Source organism: Nomascus leucogenys, chromosome X, assembly GCF_006542625.1.
Source record: "Nomascus leucogenys isolate Asia chromosome X, Asia_NLE_v1, whole genome shotgun sequence".
In the NCBI taxonomy this organism is placed as follows: Eukaryota; Metazoa; Chordata; class Mammalia; order Primates; family Hylobatidae; genus Nomascus; species Nomascus leucogenys.
Window position 1 is genome coordinate 22,263,919 of NC_044406.1, and position 22,757 is coordinate 22,286,675.

At 45.8% G+C, this 22,757-nt stretch overlaps 1 protein-coding gene across 2 annotated transcripts in view; it reads right to left on the reverse strand.

Moving 5' to 3' along the window:
• ACOT9 (acyl-CoA thioesterase 9) overlaps positions 1-22,757 on the reverse strand; it is a 62,679-nt gene that overhangs the window by 32,699 nt on the left and 7,223 nt on the right. The window contains exons 3-4 of one of the 2 annotated variants that reach the window (XM_030807216.1): positions 21,257-21,439; positions 549-646 (exon numbers count right to left, since the gene is read on the reverse strand). Coding sequence is in view for 1 of the 2 variants with exons in the window: in XM_030807215.1 (XP_030663075.1) it covers positions 549-646; positions 7,608-7,627 (118 nt within the window). In the remaining variant the exon portion in view is untranslated. Of the gene's footprint in view, positions 1-548; positions 647-7,607; positions 7,903-21,256; positions 21,440-22,757 lie in introns of those variants that run through there. The other variant, XM_030807215.1, reaches the window with a different exon arrangement.

Sequence of the window (22,757 nt, forward strand, 5' to 3'; positions counted from 1 at the left end):
TGAGGGCCAAGAAGGAAAAAATTTTAAATTTTACTTACATATATATTTATATACACACATAATATAAATTTATTTGGACCCTTTAAAGAAGCCACAATTTTAATTATAACGAATACTCCTAGTTTAATAAAGACAATCCATAGTTTACATATCATATTGGTAATTGAAATTAACTTTAATTAAGCATGGACTAACAGGATCCCTCGAACATAATTATGGACTAGGAGTGTTTACTTGGTACAGCTAATGGGCCCATCTCTTTTTTTCCATGCCTTCAGAACCTACACACAGGAAGTGGAAATCGCCTAACTAAAAGAGCTCAGTCCTCAAGGCTCCCAGGAACAACAGTTCAAAATCTGAATGTGACTTCTACCTGAAGCTATTAATATTATGCAGCTATCCTGGTCATTTTGTCAATGAAATGTTTATGAAAGATCTACCTTTAATATGCCTCATTTGCTCTAAACTATCACTCTGTATACCTTCCAAATAAAAGTAAAACAAGGTTTTTCACCACATAGGGCATAAAACAGAGACACCATGCTTGCCTTCATGAATGTGGAAGATTCCCTGTTTCTTGGGGTTCTGGGGTCCTTGAGTCAGTCCTCTTCCAGGAGTAAGCTGCCCCTTGCCCAAGGCACGAAGCCTATAAAACAAGATAAAACACAGAGTAGATTCCACAGCTTCTTCCCTGGCAACCCTTAAGACCTACCCTCCCCCCAGAGTATCTGGCCATATCACCCTTAGTATATATTGTCTTTTAGGAGTCTGTAGTTGTTTCACAAGTGTATGTATGTTTTCATGAGGCTATTCCATAAATCATCTCTCCCACTAGAGTAAACATTTCTTGAGAGCAGAGACCAATTAGGTAATTATCTACAAAATAAATAAAAGACGGCAACTAGGTTTAATGGATTTGTTATTGGTCTTTCTATTTTATTAGTTTCAGAAGTCCATAATCGATTTGGTAAACAACTGAGCAAACTCATTATGAACGATTTATTCTGTTCTTTATTATCGCACCATATTTCCTCAATAAATTAGATAAACCCAATTATAAAGTAAACTTTGAAAATTGAATTAGCCCTTTCCAGATGCAAAGAAAGTATTTATTTAACTTACGCAGAAATTTTCTAGAGTCCCAACACAATAAAATAAAAGCTATCTACTGGCCACGGTGGCACAGGCCTGTAATCCCAGCCCTTTGGGAGGCTGAGGCAAGTAGATAGGTTGAGCCCAGGAGTTCCAGACCAGCCTGGGCAACATGGCAAAACCCCATCTCTACAAAAAATACAAAAATTAGCCGGGCATGGTGGCATGCACCTGTGGTCCCAGCTACTCAAGAGGCTCAGGTGGGAGGATCACTTGAACCCAGGAGGTCTAGGGGGCAGTGAGCCAAGATTGCACCACTGCACTCCAGCCTAGGCAACAGAGTGAGACCCTGCTTCAAAAAAATAAAAAATAAAAGCTGTCTACCTAAATGTGCCTAACCTACTCTCCCAAAATAAGTTGATTTTGGTTCATTATTGCTTAAGTGTTGACTCCTAATCACACAATATTATGTCAGGGGTAGCACACAGGCAATATCACAGATTAATAAACTGATCTGTGAAAGCACAGTTGAAGAAGGCAAGGCACTGAATAGGTCAAGAACCCCACAGGCCAGGCATGGTGGCTCATGCCTGTAATCCTAGCACTTCGGGAAGCCAAGGCAGGTGGATCACTTGAGGTCAGGAGTTCGAGACCAGCCTGGCCAACATGGGGAAACCCTGTCTGTACTAAAAATCCAAAAATTAGCTGGGTGTGGTGGCAGGCACCTGTAATCCCAGCTACTTGTGAGACTGAGGCAGGAGAATCGCTTGAACCCAGGAGACGGAGGTTGCAGTGAGCCAAGAACACGCCACTACACTGCAGCCTGGGCGACAGAGCGAGACTCTGTCTCAAAACAAAAACAAAAACAAAACAAACAAAAAAAACCCAGAACCCAGATACTGTCATTCATTCTAGTTCAATTTACTAATAAATTCTCCTACCTAATGTGGGAATAAGCAATGACTAACAACAAAAAAAAGAGATATTTTTAGTTTTCTTTAGAGACCAAGCTACTATAGGTTTCTCTTCTGAATGACAGCATTCAGAGAAAGCCTCTCAGTATTTACAGTATTCTGTAAAATCTACATGCAGTTTTGACACTGTGCTGTTAGAACAAATCCTTACACTTTCACCAAGTCAAATCATCTAATTGCACAGAACACAGAAATATGAGCACATGCTCATTGGCTAATTGAACTTCTTAGTCACCAGTCATCTTATTTGGTTGCAACACAATCCCTGCTGGTCCACTAAGATCAAAATTCTTGCTGGAGGGTTTGGGATTTTGGATCTCTGTTTATTCTTCAATCACACAGCTAACAAGCCTCTCTCTTATATATTTTAGCTTCACTTTTTCGCAATATTCAATTCCTGTACTTTTGTATGCAGATTAATATTTGTCTTTTTTTTTTTTTTAGACAGAGTCTCGCTCTGTCGCCCAGGCTGGAGTGCAGTGGTGCGATCTCGGCTCACCGCACGCTCCGCCTCCCAGGTTCACACCATTCTCCTGCCTCAGCCTCCCGAGTAGCTGGGACTACAGGCACCGCCACCACGCCCAGTTAATTTTTTGTAGTTTTAGTAGAGACGGGGTTTCACTGTGTTAGCCAGGATGGTCTCAAACTCCTGACCTTGTGATCTGCCCACCTTGGCCTCCCAAAGTGCTGGGATTACAGGCGTGAGCCACCGCACCGGGACGTCTTTTTGTTTTTGACCATCTAATCTGCATTTTCTCAGAACACGATTTGAATTTTCCATTTTTTTCATTATTTTGTTTTATGTATCTTCTATAGGTACATATGCCTTACTGAAGGAAACAAAGTAAGTATTCCTTCATTCTTCCATCTCAGAAACAAGCAGCCAGGCATGGTGGCTCATGCCTGTAATCCTAACACTTTGAGAGGCCGAGGTGGGTGGATCACCTGAGGTCAGGAGTCCGAGATCAGCCTGGCCAACATGGTGAAACCCCGTCTCTACTAAAAACATAAAAATTAGCCAGGCATGGTGGCGCACACCTGTAGCCCCAGCTACTCTGGAGGCTGAGGCAGAATCACTTGAAACCAGGAGGCGGAGGTTGCAGTGAACTGAAATGGCACCATTGCATTCCAGCCTGAGCAACAGAGCAAGACTCCATCTCAAAAAAAGAAACTAGCATTCTACAACTGAATATATCTGGTTTTAAAGAACACACTGGGAAAAGCTAATCCTTTCTATTGCTACCATTAGCTGAAAGAGCAAAAAAACATGACCCCCAACACATTAATAGCAACTATAATAGATACGTTAAATGTATCCAACATAAGAAATGGGATCTGATTCTGAATGGCTAAATACCCTGTATACGCATCACTAACAGGAGCTATATAACCAGTCTCACATACCTGAATAAATACACATATACACAGAAATTGTTTTGTTACACTAAGAAGCAGCATTTTCTGAAAAGGGATGAAAATCATTCCATCCTGCTTGTGTGAGAGGCAATACAGTATAGGGGTTAGGAGCCCAAAGTCTGGGCGCAGTGGCTCATGCGTGTAATGCCAACACTTTGGGAGGCCAAGGCACGCGTATCACTTGAGGTTGGGAGTTTGAGACCAGCCTGGCCAACATGATGAAACCCCGTCTCTACTAAAAATATGAAAATAAGCTGGGCATGGTGGCGGGCACCTGCAGTCCCAGCTACTCGGGAGTCTGAGGCAGGAGAATTGCTTCAACCCAGGAGGCGGAAGCTGCGGTGAGCCGAGATCGTGCCACTGCACGGCAAGACTCTGTCTCAAAAAAAAAAAAGAGCCCGATTGTGCTGCTTGTTAGCTGAGTGACCTTACACAAGTTACCTAACCTCCCTGATCCTCAGTTTCCTCATCTGTAAAATGGGGATGATAATACTACCTATCCCATAGGATTGTCAAAAGGATAAAGGAATTAACACATATTAAACCCTGAAGGGCACGTCTAGAAGAGCATGTCTAATATACTGACAAGTCCTCAAAAAACTCTAGCTATCATTATTCTAGAAAGTCATGCTTCTCCAAAGTCTCCCCTAAAGATCAAAAAGAACCAGGCTGGGCACAATGGCTCATGCCTGTAATCCCAGCACTTTGAGAGGCCAACGCAGGAGGATCACTTGAGACCAGTGTGGGCAACATAGGGAGATCCCATTTCTACAAAAAAATTTTAAAATATTAGTCAGGCGTAGTGGTGCACACTTGTGGTCACAGCTACTCAGGAGGCTGAGGTGGGAGGATCACTTGAGCCCTGGGGAGGTCGAGGCCACAGTGAGCCATGATCGCACCACTGCACTCCAGCCTGGGTAAAAGAGCAAGACTCTGTCTCCAAAAAAAAAAGGAAAGATAGCCTAAGCCAGACACTATCATGGACCACTGCCAAACATAGAATCAAATGAGGAGACAGAAGAAGGGAGTTAATGAATACAGAGAAACACTTGGGCCAATTTATTTGGAAAATTGTGGTCCTAGGGCCCCATTCCTTTGCATGACACCTTAAGAAATTTGGAAATACATTCCTGTGGCACAAGAAAGGCATAATTGGAACACTTTTTTAAAAATGTTGCTTACACCAATAGCATATTGGTAATAATAAATCTATATCATACTGTCAACATAGTATTCGAGAGTATTCGGGTAATGGTAACTTTTTTTTTTTTTTTGGGACAGTCTCACTGTCACCAGGCTGGAGTGCAGTGGCGACATCTTGGCTCACTGCAACCTCCACCTCCTGAGTTCAAGTGATTCTCCTGCCTCAGCCTCCTGAGCAGCTGGGATTACAGCTGTGCACCACCATGCCCAGCTAGTTTTTGTATTTTTTAGTACAGACAGGGCTTGCCCATGTTGACCAGGCTGGTTTTGATCTCCTGACCTCAAGTGATCTGCCCGCCTCGGTCTCCCAAAGTGCTGGGATTACAAGCGTGAGCCACCGTGCCTGGCATGTAATGGTAACTTTTCACTACATTTGGTATCCTATTTACTGATCATCTGATGGAAACTGTGGACCTCGAGCAGGCATGGGAAGGGTTGGAATACATTTTTGCTCACACAGAAAATGGTATATACTATTTCAGGAGGTGCACAGACCTTTTTTGATACCCCCGGGTCCCCCTATATTTGAAGATTCTGATTCAAACCAACCTCCTTAAGAAACTGAGGCCCCAATTTCAGATGACTTTCCCCCAGTGCCAGTCAACAGGCACACCGGCAGAGCCCAGATAGAGCCCAGTTCTTCCGATCTCCCCCAATACATACACACACACAAACATACGTGCACACACACACACACCTCACTGAGGTGGAGGAGGTGGAAGAATGGTTTTTTGTTTTTTTTTTTTTTTTTTTTGAGACGTAGTCTCACTCTGTCGCCCAGGCTGGAGTGCAGTGGCGCGATCTCGGCTCACTGCAAGCTCCGCCTCCCGGGTTCACGCCATTCTCCTGCCTCAGCCTCTCCGAGTAGCTGGGACTACAGGCGCCCGCCACCACGCCCGGCTAATTTTTTTTTTTTTTGTATTTTTAGTAGAGACGGGGTTTCACCGTGGTCTCGATCTCCTGACCTCGTGATCCACCCGCCTCGGCCTCCCAAAGTGCTGGGATTACAAGCGTGAGCCACCGCGCCCGGCAGGAAGAATGGTTTTAATCAATACTCAACACTTCAGTACCTCAGGGTTACTGGCTTATCTCCTGATAAGCCCTCAGGAGTCTTACTTATAGCAAAACCTCTAGGCCTTTACTGTGGAGAGGACTTTGCAACACTCAAATCCCAGGACCTTGTGACTGAACCTTTCCAATCAAAGGAGATCAAGAAACTCAAGGCCTCCATGGCCCGCCTAGGGAGTCACATAAGTCACCATGGCTCAGCCCTGTGTCCCAAGCTTACAGCAGTTGGCAAGGAAGAGTGTTCAGTGCGATAACAGGCAATACTACTCATATGCCCTCCACGCTAAGGAAATAACCTCTATTTAGAGACTAAACAAAGTCAGGTGCCTCTTGCAAGTCTAGAAAAGAAGCTACAAAGGTTGCCCACCAGTCCAAGAACCTAATCATCTCAGTCTATATTCATTTGTGAACTCCTCCTCTCACTAGACACTAAGAGATTATCTGCTTAAGGTTCAATAGTTTTTTGTTTGAGACAGAATCTCACTGTGTCGCCCAGGCTGGAGTGCAGGGGCGCGATCTCAGCTCACTGCAACCTCTGCCTTCCGGTTCAGGCAATTCTCCTGCCTCAGCCTCCAAAGTAGCTGGGACTACAGACATGCACCACCACGCCCGGCTAATTTTTGTATTTTTAATAGAGACGGGGTTTCGCCATGTTGGCCAGGCTGGTCTCCAACTCCTGGCCTCAAGTGATCCATCCACCTCAGCCTCCCAAAATGCTGGGACTACAGTCGTGCACCACCATGCCTGGCCTCATAGAATTTTCAAGAAAGGAACACAGGGTTATGAGAGAAAGCACTTGAACAAGACCATGCAGCTTTTGTAGAAGACCTTTCACATTGCAAGCTAAAGTCAACTGTGGCCCCTCTCATAATGACTTTCAGTCTGTCTTCAAACAGTTTAACAAAGGTTTTTTGTTTGTTTTTAAGTACTATAAACAAGACAGAACCCTTACAACTGATAACAAAGTCCCCAGGAACAGTGAGAGAGATCCAGGACCCCCAAGAGAACTGATGGGGTTAACGTGAGTCAAAAGCACTATGAGTCACATCACGGGGACAGGCCCACTGGCAGCGAGATAACTTCAGAAACTGGAGCAGGTGTGAGCCCCCTGGGATGCAGCCAGGCAGAAAACTTGGAAAGGCTGGCATGCTCGGGTGAAAGGGATTAGAGAGAGCCAGACACGCTCTGGAGTCTAAGGCCCTCAGGCCTTAACTGTGCCAGCTGGGAAGATTACATATACAAAAAGGCATCCTCCCTTACCCACGTGGCCCAATCAAAGCACCCAGCCTCTTATAAGGGCTTTGCGGCTCATTAAAGGTAAAGTTCAAATCCGCACCAGGGCCCTAGACGCACAGTCCTAGGGTCCTGGGAGCCAAAAGGTACCCTGCAATCTCTGCCAATGTTACAACAAACTTAAGTCAGAGCCCAAGTAGGTCAAGCATTTAATCCTAAAAATGTTCTCCAAAGGAGGATGAAGGGCTAGAGGTAACACAGAACTCCAAATACTATCTTTCTGACAAGGGGCTACCCCAACGCGGCTACCAACCACACCCCGGATGAGCAAGGCGAAAGGAATTTTAGGGAACACCCAACTTCCTCCCTTAAAAGTGCTGCTTTGCTTTTAATATCAAACTCAGTGCTAGAAGTCGCCAAAGCGGGGGCGAGGTTCTCCCAACCAAAGACCGGCGGGCTCATGTCCGGCCGCAGTCACAGTGGGCGAGCGCCCCTTATCATCGAGCCCAAATGCCCATGCGTGGCCCACTTCTTCCGCTGGGGCCAGCCCGAAGCTCTAGGGGAAGACGGTGGCACCCCAGGCTACCGCCCTGCCAGCCCCTTCCACGCCCCGCCACCTACCGCAGTGCTGCCCGCCTCATTGCACTAGGCTGCTGTGCGCGCGATGGAGAACCGGGCCCCGCGCGCTAGTCGGCGGAGGGAAACTGAGGCGATAAAAGACGCACGAGCACCAGACCACGCCCTTGCTGAGGACAGCCCGGGAGCCTGACAGCGCTGTCTGGGGGCGGGACCGCGGCGTCCGGGGGCGTGGCCTCGCTGTCCCGGGGCGGGGCCGCGCTGTGCCGGGCGGACCCTACCCGTTCATTGGCGGGAGGCTGGAGTCCGCCTCTGCGGAGCTTCCCACTCAATCAGTTGTGAGGGTCGTGTTGCTAGAGCGAGGACCGGCCTATTCTTGGTTGAGTAAACGAACCACGCAGCAACGCCAGGGCGTGACGTCGAGAAGAGGCCGGGCCCTGCCTAGTGGAGCTTGTCTCCTTTATCCTTGATCCCCCGCGCCTTGGCTCCGTCTGTTCTTGCCCTTGGCTGCACATTGGAATCTCCTGGGCAGCTTTCCAAAATACTGATACTTGGCCGGGCGCGGTGGCTCACGCCTGTAATCCCAGCACTTTGGAAGGCCTAGGCGGGCAGTTCACCTGAGGTCAGGAGTTCAAGACCAGCCTGGCCAACATGGCGAAACCCTGTCTCTACTAAAAATACAAAAATTAGCCAGGAGTGGTGGCATACGCCTGTAATCCCAGCTACTCGGGGGACAGGCACGAGTATCACTTGAACCTGGGAGGCGGAGGTTGCGGTGAGCCGAGATCGCACCACTACACTTCAGCTTGGGCGACAGAAGGAGACTCTGTCTCAAAAAAAAAAAAAACTGATGCTTGAGACCCACTGGCTGGAGATTCTAGTTTAGTCCTGGGTGCGGTCTGGGCTTTGGGATGATGTCTAAGGGTGCCCCCAGGTGATGCTAATGTAACCAAAGGCTAAGAACCACTGACCTAACAGGAAAAAATTGTTCCTCTTCTCTTCTCGGCCTGACCGCTAATGTTTGACATCTTGGTCGAGCTAGAGAGATTCAAGACCAGAGAGTTTAAGATTATTTCACCCTACGATCTAATTCTCCATTTCTTTCAATGAATTATTATTGAGCTGTTTGCATTGTGCCAGGCACTATTGCAGAGGTTGGGGTTGCAAAAAGAAAAAAGGACAAAAATCCCCGCCCTTAAGGGGGCTTGCCTGTTGATAAGGAAGGAAAACAAATCAACAAACAAGTTAGCAAATAACATGATCTCAAATATGGTAAAGCGGTTTAAAGGGGAAATAAGGTAATGAGTGAGGATCTTTTGAGAATATAAGCAAGTCTTGCTTTGCCTCTAAATATGGCAATTTCCTAAAAGGCAAGGGCCATATGCTTTTTCGCAATACCCCATACTTAGTAAAAATGTATTGATTTGAATTAAGCTAGCTTTCTGTTTTGAATCACTTCATAAGTTAAACATGGAGCATGGTCTTCGGTTTTCTCTTTCTACTGAATTTTCCCTGCTTTTATCAATCTCACATCTGGAAGACTCCCCTTTTAGCCTACAAGGATCTCTCCTTCATTTTTGTTCACATTGTCTGTACCTTTTCAGTGATTGTCTTGCTGGTTTTGGGTCAGCCATATTCCTTTATACTCTACCACACCTAACACAGAGGGCAATAAATATTGTATTGAATTATGCTATTTTTGTTCTTCTTTTTACTTGAACTTTTCTTTGAAGCAATAGGAGGCTCAGGGAGAAAAAATAAGTACAAGAGAGAATTTTTTGTAAATGGTATAAAAGGTAGGTACAGTTTATAGTTTTTCCTGCAATCAAGTCACTTTCCGTCAATTTCCAAATTATAAAGACACATTCTCATCAATATAATAAACACCATCGATTTTAGCTGGAACAGCTGAAACCAGGGACTTAATGCCATGCGGATACCTTCTCTCTATTGCTTATCTTTGCTTTCCTTTGCATACTGGCTTCATTCTTTTTTCTATGTAATGACATCCTCCATATGGCAATAGAAGCTCCTGAACTTTACATCTTACAACCACAGCCACACACATACAGACTGACTGAAATTTCTACGGCCCAAGTACAAAAAAGTTCTGAGAAGAGATTCATTGGTCCAATTTGGATCAGGTACACACTCCTGGACTAGCCAACTGTGGCATCAGGGTAAGGAACCCTTGCCCTGACTTACCAGGAACCCCCTTACCCAGACTCATGGCCAGGTACTGGGTCACAATCTACTAACACGGCTATTTCTGTAACTGTACAGATGGGGATACGGAGCACCTTCTTAGAAAAGGAGTACCGAGGCTGGACGTGGTGGCTCACGTCTGTAATCCCAGAACTTTGGGAGGCTGAGGCGAGTGGATCAACTGATGTCAGGAGTTCAATACTGGACTGGCCAACATGGTGAGACCCCTGCCTCTACCAAAGATACAAAAATTACCTGGCTGTGGTGGTGGGCGCCTGTAATCCCAGCTACTCGGGAGGCTGAGGCAGGAGAATCGCTTGAACCTGGGAGGCGGAGGTTGCACTGAGCTGAGATCGCGCCACTGCACTCCAGCCTGGGCAACAGAGACTCCATCTCAAAAAAAAAAAAAGAAAAGAGGAGTACGGAGCAGCCAACCACATAGATGTCCACTACAGGGTTAAAGAGGGAAAAAAATGATCACATCACTTAGCCCACCTACCTTAGTTGTAACTTCAGGGAACCCCTGCTAGACCTAGCCTGCCCAGCATTCATCCACGAGTCTCTATCTCAATTGGCAGCATGCATAACATTCTTAAAACAGCTTAGCAACTCTGATTTCTGTGTGTTGTTGTTGTCGTCGTTATTGTCAAGCATATATGCTATACCACATTTTGGATAGTAGGGAAGGAAGGGGAAATGGTCACAAAATCAGAACAGGAAATGTACAACAATTGTATAGTGGTGAGAATCACTGTCCTTAAGTAACAGGTTCTCTACCCAACCTTTTTGTTTCCTGTTATGTTCTATTAGTTCTATTTTAATATGGTCTCAGGATAACAGAGATGCTATCAATTGTGTAATTAAAAGTTACCTAATCCTGCACTGACAGATACATAAGATATTATTAATGTCATTATCAAAAGTAAAACAGTAAAATCAAATAACAAGGCTGGAAAGCAGTATCCCAGCACTTTGGGAGGCTGAGGTGGGTGGATTGCTTAAGAACAGGAGCTCAAGACCAGCCTGGTCAACAGAGCAAGACCCCATCTCTACAAAAAAAAAAAAAAAAAATTGTTTGAATCAAACAACAAAACCTAACAAGGCATTGTCAGTGCTTCTTCTTTTTTTTTTTTTTTTTTTTTTTTTTTTTGAGATGGAGTCTCCCTCTGTTACCAGGCTGGAGTGCAGTGGCGCGGTCTTGGCTCACTGCAACCTCCGCCTCCTGGGTCCAAGAGATTCTCCTGCCTCAGCCTCCCAAGTAGCTGGGATTACGGGCACGTGCCACCACGCCCGGCTAATTTTTGTATTTTTAGTAGAGATGGGGTTTCACCATGTTAGCCAGGCTGGTCTTGAACTCCTGACCTCGTGATCCTCCCGCCTTGGCCTCTCAGAGTGCTGAGATTACTGGCGTGAGCCACCGCGCCCGGCCAAAGGCATTGTTAGTTCAATCTAGTATTATGAGTGAAAAATATCCGGTTACCATCTTTCCTTGGGCTGCTGAATAATATATACTTTTGGATATCTGATTTAGGTAGAAAATGTTCCTGGAAAAATGTCATCGACTTTCAAACAAAGTGATTCAAACTACGATTTAACTAGGACAGAGAAACTTTTTAAAAATATATCTTATTTCCTGAATTATTCAGATTATACAAAAGGATCCACAATAAAGTTAGGAGGGGAGGGCCAGGCACGGTGGCTCACGCCTGTAATCCCGGCACTTTGAAGCTCGAGGCAGGCAGATCACCTGAGGTCAGGAGTTCAAGACCAGCCTGGCCAACATGGCAAAACCCCCTGTCTCTACTAAAAGTACAAAAAATGAGCAGGGCATGCTGTCGCGCGCCTGTATTCCCTGCTTCTTGCCAGGCTGAGGCAGGAGAATTGCTTGAACCTGGGAGGCGGAGGTTGCAGTGAGCCAAGATGGCGCCACTGCACTCAAAGCCTGAGCAACAGAGGGAGACTCCATCTCAGAATATAAATAATAATAGTAATAATAAAGTTAGGAGGGGAGAAGGAAACAATGTAAAAGTATTTTCCAGCCGGGCACAGTGGCTTAAGCCTGTAATCCCAGCGCTTTGGGAGGCCGAGGCGGATGGATCACAAGGTCAGGAGTTCGAGACCAGCCTGGCCAATATGGTGAAACCCTGTCTCTACAAAAAATTCAAAATTAGCTGGGCGTGATGGTGCGCACATGTAGTACCAGCTGCTCAGGAGGCTGAGGCAGGAGAATCACTCAAACCCAGGAAGCGGAGACTGCAGCGAGCCAAGATCATGTTACTGCACTCCAGCCTGGGTGACAGAGCGAGACTCTGTCCCAAAAAAAAAAAAAAAAGTATTTTCCACCCTAACGTTAAAGAAAAAAACAGAAAGACTAGTGGGCTGTTACGTGAATGTGCTTAGTTTTCTGTTTGTTTTTTTTTTTTTTTTTTTTTTTTTTTTTTTGAGACAGAGTCTCGCTCTTGTCGCCCAGGCTGGAGTGCAGTGGCCCAATCTTGGCTCACTGCAACCTCCACCTCCTGAGTTCAAGCGATTCTACTGCCTCAGCCTCCTGAGTAACGGGGAATACAGGTGCCTGCTACCATGCCCGGCTAATTTTTGTAATTTTGTGGCCCCCAGCTCCATTTTTATGACTGTTCTTCAAATCCAAGTGTTGAAAGGTTCTTGTCCATGAGGCTGAGGCAGGAGAATCACTTGAACCCAAGGAGGCGGAGGTTGCAGTGAGCTGAGATCGCGCCATTGCACTCCAGCCTGGGCAACAGAGTGAGACTTCATCTCACAAAGAAAAAAAGAGAGAAAGGTTCTTGTCTTTAGAAATGCTTTTCCAGGCCGGGCGCAGTGGCTCATGCCTATAATCCTAACACTTTGGGAGGCTGCAGCAGGTGGATCACTTGAGGTCAGTAGTTCGAGACCAGCCTGACCAACATGGTGAAGCCCTGTCTCTACCAAAAATACAAAAATTAGCCGGGCACGGTGGTGCACAACTGTAACCCCAGTTACTCGGGAGGCTGAGGCAGAAGAATTGCTTGAACCCGGGTGGCACAGTTTGCAGTGAGCCGAGACCACGCCATTGCACTCCAGCCCGGGCCACCAGAGCAAAACTCAGTCTCAAAAAACAAACAAACAAAAGAAATGCTTTTCCCTCTAACAATTTTCTCTTGCTTAAAAATGGCAAACATGGCCAGGCACGGTGGGTCACGCCTGTAATTCCAGCACTTTGGGAGGCCAAGGAGGGCAGATCACCTGAGGTCTGGAGTTCAAGACCAGCCTGGTCAACATGGTGAAACCCCGTCTCTGCTAAAAATACAAAAATTAGCCGGGTGTGGTGGCTCATGCCTGTAGTCCCACCTACTCAGGCAGCTGAGGCAGGAGAATTGGTTGAATCTGGGAGGCAGAGGTTGCAGTAAGCCGAGATCGTGCCACTGCACTCCAACCTGGGGGATGAAGCAAAACTCCATCTCCAAAAAAAAAAAAAAAGAAAGAAGAAGGCAAACATTTAAAACATGTAATACTATTATTAACATAGGATCAGAGGGCATCTGTAAGAACAGGACATCTTCATTTCAGGGTGTCACCTTCAATAAAGCTGTCTCTTTCAATAATGTAGGGATACAGAGTCAGGTGTACAAAAGGTTTATTAGGGGCAAAGCCTATAAAACATAAAAGGGAGAGGGAACAGGACCAGACAGGGAACACCTTTAGTTCGTGATGTAGGACTAAAACCTGAGAAAGGAGAGGGGCCAGAAAAGATATTTGGGTAGGAGGAGCCTTGGACTGCAGTGCAGCTCTGAGAAAGCCTAGGCCTGCAAAACAGGGAGTGCTGGTGCAAAGATTGCCCTCCTGAAGACTCCCGTACTGGCCAGAAATGGTGAGCCCTTGTACCATGGCAGTGCCTGGCCTTTGCTTAGAGGCTGTCTGGGAAGCATGTAGCCTCAGCTTGAAAGCTGAGGCAGATCTTGAAGGCTGTCTGCTAACTCCACCCCTTGTGGCAGGTCTGCTGTAGGGAGCTCTGAGTGGGACACCTCCATGGCTACCACGGGTCACCCCCTGCACTGCACAGATCAATTTCCCCATACACATTCAGGGAACTCCTCCATGGTTCCCATGGGTCTCTCTTCCTGAAGGGAAACTTAGAAGAGGGAGGTTACTAGGACTAACTACAGTCCCTGTCACTACAGTTGGTAATGGAGTCACAGCTGGTTCTCATCCTGTCTTTCCTGTACCATGTATTCTAAATTCCCCTCACTTCTAGCTTTCCCGATGGTGTAACCCAAACCCTCATTCCTGTGAGGTCTGAGCCCCTGGTAATCATATCCATTTCACACCAGGGTTGCTGCACTTGTCCATTCGCAGTCACAACCAGGCAAGGGAATACCAGGAAGTGCCCAACTAGATTGATCACCCAAGTTCCACAAACATTCCTCTCTGCCCTGTTGTACAACAGCAGACTCTTCCTGCTGATTGAGAGCAAGTATCCCTGCCAAGGTGCTGACTCCTTGGCCACAAGAAGTCCAAAGGCCTGGCCACACCCACACGTGTGCCCACTGGCAAGAATGTGCCCCTTTGCAGAACAGAACCTTGAACTCTGCAGAGTCCACAGTTGCAAATTCAGGAAACATGGGTGCCCCTGTGGGCCATTAGAAATGATAGTAATTGGAGGCCAGGTGCGGTGGCTCAAGCCTGTAATCGCAGTACTTTGGGAGGCTGAGGAGGGCGGACACTTGAGGCCAGGAGTTCAAGAGTAGCCGGGGCAAAGTGGCGAAACCCCGTCTCTACTAAAAATACAAAAATTAGCCGGGCATGGTGGCACGTGCCTGTAGTCCCAGCTACTCGGGAGGCTGAGGCAGGAGAATCGCTTGAACCTGGGAGGCGGAGGTTGCAGTGAGCCGAGATCACATCACTGCACTCCAGCCTGGGTGACAGAGAGAGACTCCACCTTAAAAAAAAAAAAAAAAAAAAAAAAAAAGAATTCTCTTGCTGGCCTTGAAGAAAAAAATGTTATACAACTGCAAGAAAATGAATTCTGCCAACAACCAAGTGAACTTAGAAGAGAGACCCCAGCCCCAGCTGACACCTCGATTCCAGCCTTGGAGACCCTGAACAGAGGACTCGGCTAAGCTATGCCCAGACTCTTGACCCACAGAAACTGTAAGGTAATAAATATGTGTTGTTTATGCCACTAAATTTGTGTTAATTTGTTACCTAGCAATAGGACATGAATACGGTGCCTATATTTCATCCTGGAGGATGGTACCCCATGCTTGCAGAGTCTTGTCTCCAAGTTGGCACTTCAATTACACCTTCAGCAGATCATTCAAATGCCCTGTTACGATGGCTACTTGTGAATGCTGTGTTATATGATATGAACGATGAATCCTATTGGTCAGGACCTGCTCCCACACCTCCTTCATGATGAAGCAGGTCTCCTCAGATGCCATCTTGTGTGAGAATCCAGGCCTGTGGATCAGGCATTCCAAAAGCCCCAGGATAATGATGATAAATGAGGCCCTACAGGTAGGAAAGGCAGTCATAGTCAGAGAAAATACTGATTCCTGTGAGAGCAAATCTCTGGCCCTCCTCTGGCACAGTGGCTCACGCCTGTAATCCCAGCAATTTGGGAGGCCAAGACAGGCGGATCAGTTGAGGTCAGGAGTTCAAGACCAGCCTGGCCAACATGGTGAAACCTTATCTCTATAAAAATACAAAAATTAGCTGGGCGTGGTAGCGTGTGCCTGTAATCCCAGCTACTCAGAAGGCTGAGGCAGGAGAATTGCTTGAATCCAGGAGGTGGAGGTTGCAGTGAAGCAAGATCGGGCCACTGTTCTCCAGTCTGGGTGGTAGAGGAGATTCCATCTCAATAAATAAATAAATAAATATTTTTTTAAAAATCGCTGGCCCTTCTAAAGTAATAGGGGTCCAATGTCATCAACTTGCCCAGTAGCTTGTGAGTGTCCTTGAAGAAGAGTGCCATGTCAGGGGACTTGGCATTGGTCTCTGATGGCAGGTTGGACATTCAAAGGTGGCAGTAGCCAGGTGAACCTCAGTAAGTGGGAGTCCATGCTGTTGAGCCCATGAGGCCTGAGAACCTGGGGAAAGCACTGGTGCAAGTCCCTGGAGCTATGAGTGTCCCTAACGTCTAATTGCAAACACAGCAGGCATTACTTGTCAACCAGATACACTGAAGCTCTGTGCTTGGGGGCCAATCACCAAGTCAACATGCAGACTGCCAGTTCAGAAAAAGGACAGCAAGTGAGCAATTAATGTAAATGTCTACTGGATTAAAAACCCAGTTAAAAACGATACTGCTGGCCAGGCACAGTGGCTCATGCCTATAATCCCAATACTTTGGGAGGCCAAGGTGGGCAGATCACCTGAGGTCGGGAGTTCGAGACCAGCCTGACCAACATGGAAAAACCTCGTCTCTACTAAAAATACAAAATTAGCCAGGTATGGTGTCGCATGCCTGTAATCCCAGCTACTCGGGAGGCTGAGGCAGGAGAATCACTTAAATCCGGGAGGCAGAGGTTGCGGTGAGCCGAGATCGTACCACTGCACTCCAGCCTGGGCAACAAGAGCAAAACTCAGTCTCAAAAAAATAAAAAATAAAAAAAATTGCTCCATAAACAGTTGTGCCTAGTAGCTCAGGAGACTACCATCAAGTCCATTTTTTAAAATGTGGTTTTCTAAGGCAGGCGCAGTAGCTGATGCTTATAATTCCAGAACTTTGGGAGGCCAAGGTGGGTGGATCACCTGAGGCCAGGAGGTCAAGACCAGCCTGGCCAACATGGCGAAACCCCGTCTCTACTAAAAATACAAGAACGACAAAAAATTAGCCAGGCGTGGTGGTGCACACTGGTAATCCCAACTACTCGGGACGCTGAGGCACGAAAACTGCTTGAATCTGGGAGGCGGAGGTTGCAGTGAGCCTAGATTGTGCCACTGCACTCCAGCCTGGGCGACAGAGTGAGACTCCTTCTCAAAAAAAAAAAAAAAAAAATTGGTTTTCTGAAATGTCATGTAACATTACCTGATTATCTGACCCCGCACCATCTATCATCATTTGATTGGGGGTGGAGGTGAGGAAAGAAGTGGGATCAAGACATGAAACAACTTCACTAGACTCAGCTCAGCGATGATAAAAACTTTACATTTCAGAGCTCTAAGAGACCTGGAAAACTATCCTATTCCTTCTCTCCTCTCCTCATATACAAATGTTTTTATAAATTTTTTTACAGCTTTTTTAACAATGAGGCTGGGCATGGTAGCTCATACCTATAATCCCAAAAATGTGGAAGGCCAAGGCGGGAGGATCACTTGAGCAAGATCACTTGAACAGGAGTTCGAGACCAGCCTGGGCCACATAATGAGACCTCGTCTCTACAAAAAATACAAAAATTAGCCAGGCATGGTGGTGCACGCCTGTGGTCCCAGCTACTTGAGAGGCTGAGACAGGAGGATCACTTGAGCCCAGGAGGTCTAAGCTGCAGTGAACTGTGATAGCATTCCAGCCTGGGCGATAAAGCGAGACTACGTCTCAAAAACCAAACAATGTTTTTAACAAGGAAAATATGACTTAGTGAACTTAAAAGACTTGCCTAAGGCCATAGTGGAAGAGCCAGAACTATAATCCAAGGCTCCTAAAAGCCAGCCAAGACATTTTTCAGCCCCCTACATCATCTCTCAAGGGCTATGGGTGTACACAACAGCAATTTGCATGGCTAAGCACATGTTATGAGAAAAGAGGACATATTTTCCAATTGGTAAATCAAGCTGCAACTTTTAGAAAAGAAAGTTACAGTACGAAAAGAAAGAAAAAGGAATCAAACTTTTTACAATAATCAGTTAAGCAAGTTTTTTTATGATTTGAGGCAGAGATGAATCAGAAAATTCCACATCGGTCTCCCTTCTTACTCTGAGTGCTATTTTTATGGAAGTGACCTAAGATGCTTATAGTAATATAATAGGAGTCAAATGTTTCCTGGCAGCCAATCTAGAAAAAAGAATAGAATATAGGAATTGGCAACAACCCTATAAGAACAGGTTCAGGCTGGGCATGGTGGCTCACACCTGTAATCCCAGAACTTTGGGAGGCCAAGGTAGGACGATCACTGGAGCCCAGGAGTTTGAGACCAGCCTGGGTAATATAGTGAGACCCTGTCTCTACAAAATAAAATAAAATAGCCGAGTGTGGTGGCAGATACCTGGGGTCCTAACTACTTGAAAGGCTGACGTGGGAGGATCACTTGAGCCCAGAAGGTTGAGGCTGCAGTGATCTGTGATCACACCACTGCACTCCAGCCTGGGCAACAGAGCGAGACTGTGTCAAAAAAAAAAAAAAAAAAAAAAAGAACAGGTTAAGCAAACCTGCCCCATAAAGTAGAAATGCCCTTTTGTAACCCTTTTTCCAGAAGCTCCCCATTCTTTAGGGCAGTTCTCTTGGGGTATTCTTGCTATTAAACATTTTTCTTCACATGGAGCTAATATCTGCTTCCTGGAACTGCCCCTGATATGACACAGAATAAGTCCAAGTCTAGTCCCACTTTCTTTCTTTCTTTTTTTTTTAAATGGAGTCTTGCTCTGTTGCCCGGGCTGGAGTGCAGTGGTGTGATCTCGGCTCACTGCAACCTCTGCCTCCCGGGTTCAAGCAATTCTCCTGCCTCAGCCTCCCAAGTAGCTGGGACTACAGGTGCATGCCACCATGTCCAGCTAATTTTTTGTATTTTTCAGTAGAGATGGGGTTTCACTGTGCTAGCCAAGATGGTCTCGATCTCCTGACCTCATGATCCACCCGCCTTGGCCTCCCAAAGTGCTGGGATTACAGGTGTGAGCTACCATGCCCAGCCTAGTCCCACTTTCTTGTGCAAGCCTTCAAGTTTAAATATTTGCCATTTTACTCCTTTCCTTCCATCTTCTTGAGTTCAGGTTAAATATTGCTAGTTCATTCAATGACACAGTGTGGTTTGCAGCCCTAAACCAGAGTAGTAGTCCTCCAAGGCTGTTTCAGACATGTATTCTGCAAACATGAATGCAGGATGCTGCCATATGCCATTCCACGTGCCTGGGGGAGGATGTCCACCTCGACATTGTAATGAGAAAAAATAACCCCGCTTCTCAGTCCAGACACTGGGTAAATGTTAGCAGATGTACAGAACAGGTGCATATTATTCCATACCCTCCCACCCCAATTCTCTATTCCACGGTCATCTCAACTCCTTGCCTCCCATGGCACTTAGGAGATTGAGGATTGATTAATCCCTGATTGTTACTGATGTCTGATGCCCAGCGTATAACTGACCTCACTACTTACTTCCCTTCACTTGTGACTAATTATAGAAGCAGTTATATCAAGCAGGGCCAGGGTCAGGACCAGGGTGTGGCAAGTGAGGCATTTGCCTTGAATGCAAATTTGATTTTTCTAATATTCCATTGAAATATTATTTATCTTGATTATTGGGGTTTTCACCCCTTTAAATTCTGCACAGGTGAGTGTCTCACTTGCCTCTTCCTAATCTCGGCCCTGATTCATGGTTGGATTGACCAGTGAAATCAAGAGCCAAGATCTTGGACTAACCAAGAGGTCAGAGTTCATTTTGAGTGATAGCCCTCCTATTCAGCTAGAAGACAGATTTATCTGATTTCCCTTACCCCTCCCACACACAAAGAAATTGTTGGATTTCATCAGAGCAGGGACCGTAGGTCCATATATCACCTCCCACCAGACTGCCAGCCCCTGATGTACCTTCCTGTCCTATTCCAGGGCTTAGATATCTAACTCGTGAACCTCTAGGCAAGAAGAAGTCAGAATACAAGAAAAATACTGACAGTTGAAGGCACCAATGTTGGAATCCTCCATTGCTGATGAGTGGGTTAGTCCCAAGGCCTTTTGGTTAAAAGTAATGAATTTTTCAAGTGAAAGGTGATAGGGCTGGTTACATTTGGGTTCAGCAAAGTCATAAAAGAATATCACCAGAAGCAACTCTTACTAGTCGGTTTGTTTTGTTGTTGTTGTTGCTGTTGTTGTTGTGGTTTTGAGACAGAGTTTTGCTCTTGTTGCCCAGGCTGGAGTGGAATGGCACAATCTCGGCTCACTGCAACCTCCGGCTCCTGAGTTCAAGCGATTCTCCTGCTTCAGCCTCCCAAGTAGCTGGGATTACAGGAGCCCACCACCATGCCCAGCTAATTTTTGTATTTTTAGTAGAGATGGGGTTTTACCATATTGGTCAGGCTGGTCTCGAACTCCTGAACTCAAGTGATCCACACGCCTCAGCCTCCCAAAGTGCTGGGATTACAGGTATGACCCACCATGCACGCCCGGGCACTAGTTGGTATTTTTAAAAAGGGTTCCTATTGAATTTCTGTATTGTTGTTTAACATAATTAGTAAAAATTTGCCAGGGTAAAAATTACAGGATCGGGCCAGGCACAGTGTCTTATGCCTGTAATCCCAGCACTTTGGGGGGCCGAGGCGGGTGTATCACTTAAGGTCAGGAGTTTGAGACCAGCCTGGCCAACAGGATGAAACCCCATCTCTACTAAAAATACAAAACTTAGCTGAGTGTGGTGGCACACACCTGTAGTCACAGCTATTTGGGAGGCTGAGACAGGAGAATTGCTTGAACCTGGGAGGCGGAGGTTGCAGTAAGCCGAGATTGTGCCACTGCACTTCAGCCTAGGTGACAGAGCAAGATTCCGTCTAAAAAAAAAAAAAGTGACCAAATAATAGTATGGTTTATTGAGCAATTGATGGCTAGCACACATTTACCAAATATTAGGTTGGTGCAAAAGTAATTGCAGTTTTTGCCACTGAAAGTAATGGCAAAAAAAAAAAAAAAGTACTGGCTATTATCAGATGTGTAATTAGTTGTGTCCTTCTGCACCAGAGGGCGCAGTCCTGCACCTGAGACTTGTTGCGAAAACCTGATAATGGGGTAGATCTGAAAGTAGGCTCATGACCCCAGTCATTGATAACAGCAATCACTGGTGGAATCAGCGGATTCTGCAGTCACAGGACTCAAACTTGGAAATGAGAAATCATCTAGAAACCTAGATGATCACAGGGCCTCAAATTGTAATATTCAAGTTCCCCTTTCATGTACATATTCAGCATTTTCCAAGCCTTCAGACAATATTTCTCCCTTTTTGGTTTGTCTCCCCATGGGGACAAATGTATTCTAATTTATTTTTACTCTGGTAAATTATAAAATAATGAATGACAGATAGTTCTAACTTAATTAACAGGCTCCCCACCATATTGCAAATAAAATGACTTGAAAATTGTCATCTCAGAAGCCTATGTCTGCATTTAATTTTCATAATCTAGGAGTCTTTTCTACCTAAAGCCAATAAATAAGGAAACTGTATTTCCACTTTTTTCCACTGTACTTTGGCAAAAATAGATTCTGGACTTCTTACTACTATTTCATTGTGTCCTTTCAGGTGGATGTGAGTCTGTGTCATTTATTGGTTACATCCTTACACATGTATCATTCTTACCCATCTCTTAGTCCAGTCTACCATGGAAACAGTAGGTGATGACAGGACAGTAATAAGCATGAAATTCAAAACCAGAATGGTAAGCTGATGCTGGAGCTACAGGGTCTTTACTGTCTGCAACTGGAGTGGACCATTTCTGCTGTCTTGTCCTTGGTATGACACTGACATAAAGATACAGTAAGACTGAAAGTAAAGATGAAGAAAAAGGCTTATCAGGTAAATACTCACGAAAATAAAGCTGCATTGGCCGGGCACGGTGGCTCATGCCTGTAATCCCAGCACTTTGGGAGGCCGAGGCAGGCAGATCACGAGGTCAGGAATTCAAGACCAGCCTGGCCAACATAGTGAAACCTCATCTCTACTAAAAATACAAAAACTTAGTCGGGCGTGGTGGTGGGCGCCTGTAATCTCAGCTACTCAAGAGGCTGAGGCAGGAGAATCGCTTGAACCCAGGACGCAGAGGTTGCAGTGAGCGGAGATGGCACCACTGCACTCCAGTCTGGGCGACAGTGTGAGACTCCATCTCAATAAATAAATAAATAAATAAAGCTGTATTAATTAGCCAGGGTGATGGTATGCGCCTGTAGTCCCAGCTACTCAGGAGGCTAAGGCAAAGGATCACTTGTGCCCAGGAGATCAAGGCTGCAGTGAGCTGTGATCACACCACTGCACTCCAGCCTGGGTGACAGAGCAAGACCCTTTCTCAAAAAAATAAATAAATAAATAAACAATAACATATAAAATTTAAAAATAAAAAACTGGCCAGGTGCGGTGGCTCACGCCTGTAATCCCAGCACTTTAGGAGGCCAAGATGAGATCACCTGAGGTCAGGAGTTCAAGACCAGCCTGGCCAACATGGTGAAACCCCGTCTCTACTAAAAATACAAAATTAGCCGGGCGTGGTGGCATGTGCCTGTAATCCCAGCTACTCGGGAGGCTGAGGCAGGAGAATCGCTTGAACCTGGGAGGTGGAGGTTGTAGTGAGCTGAGATCACGCCACTACACTCCAGCCTGGGCAACAGAGCAAGACTCTGTCTCAAAGAAAAAAAGGACAAAAGTTATAAGTTAGCATTTTACAGAAGAAGAAAACTATATGGCCAATAAACATATGAAAAGATCACTATCACATTAATCAAATTTAAACCATGATAAGATACCATTTCATACCCATCAGATAAGCAAAACCAAAAGGTCTGAAAATATCAACTGTTAGTGATAACAGGGAGCACCAAGAATTCTCATTCACTGCTAGTACAGGTTGTAAATTGGTATGATCGCTTTGGAGAGCAAGTTAGCACCATTTCACAAAGTTGAACACGTGCATACCCTGTGACCCAGCATTCCAGTCTTAGGTAAATGCCCTATAAATTCTTGCTCCCATACACAAGGACATACACAAGAATATTGTTTCAAACAACATTGTTTGAAATGGCCAAAGAAAAGAAAAACAAGGCCAGGCGCGGTGGCTCACGCCTGGAATCCCAGCCCTTTGGGAGGCCGA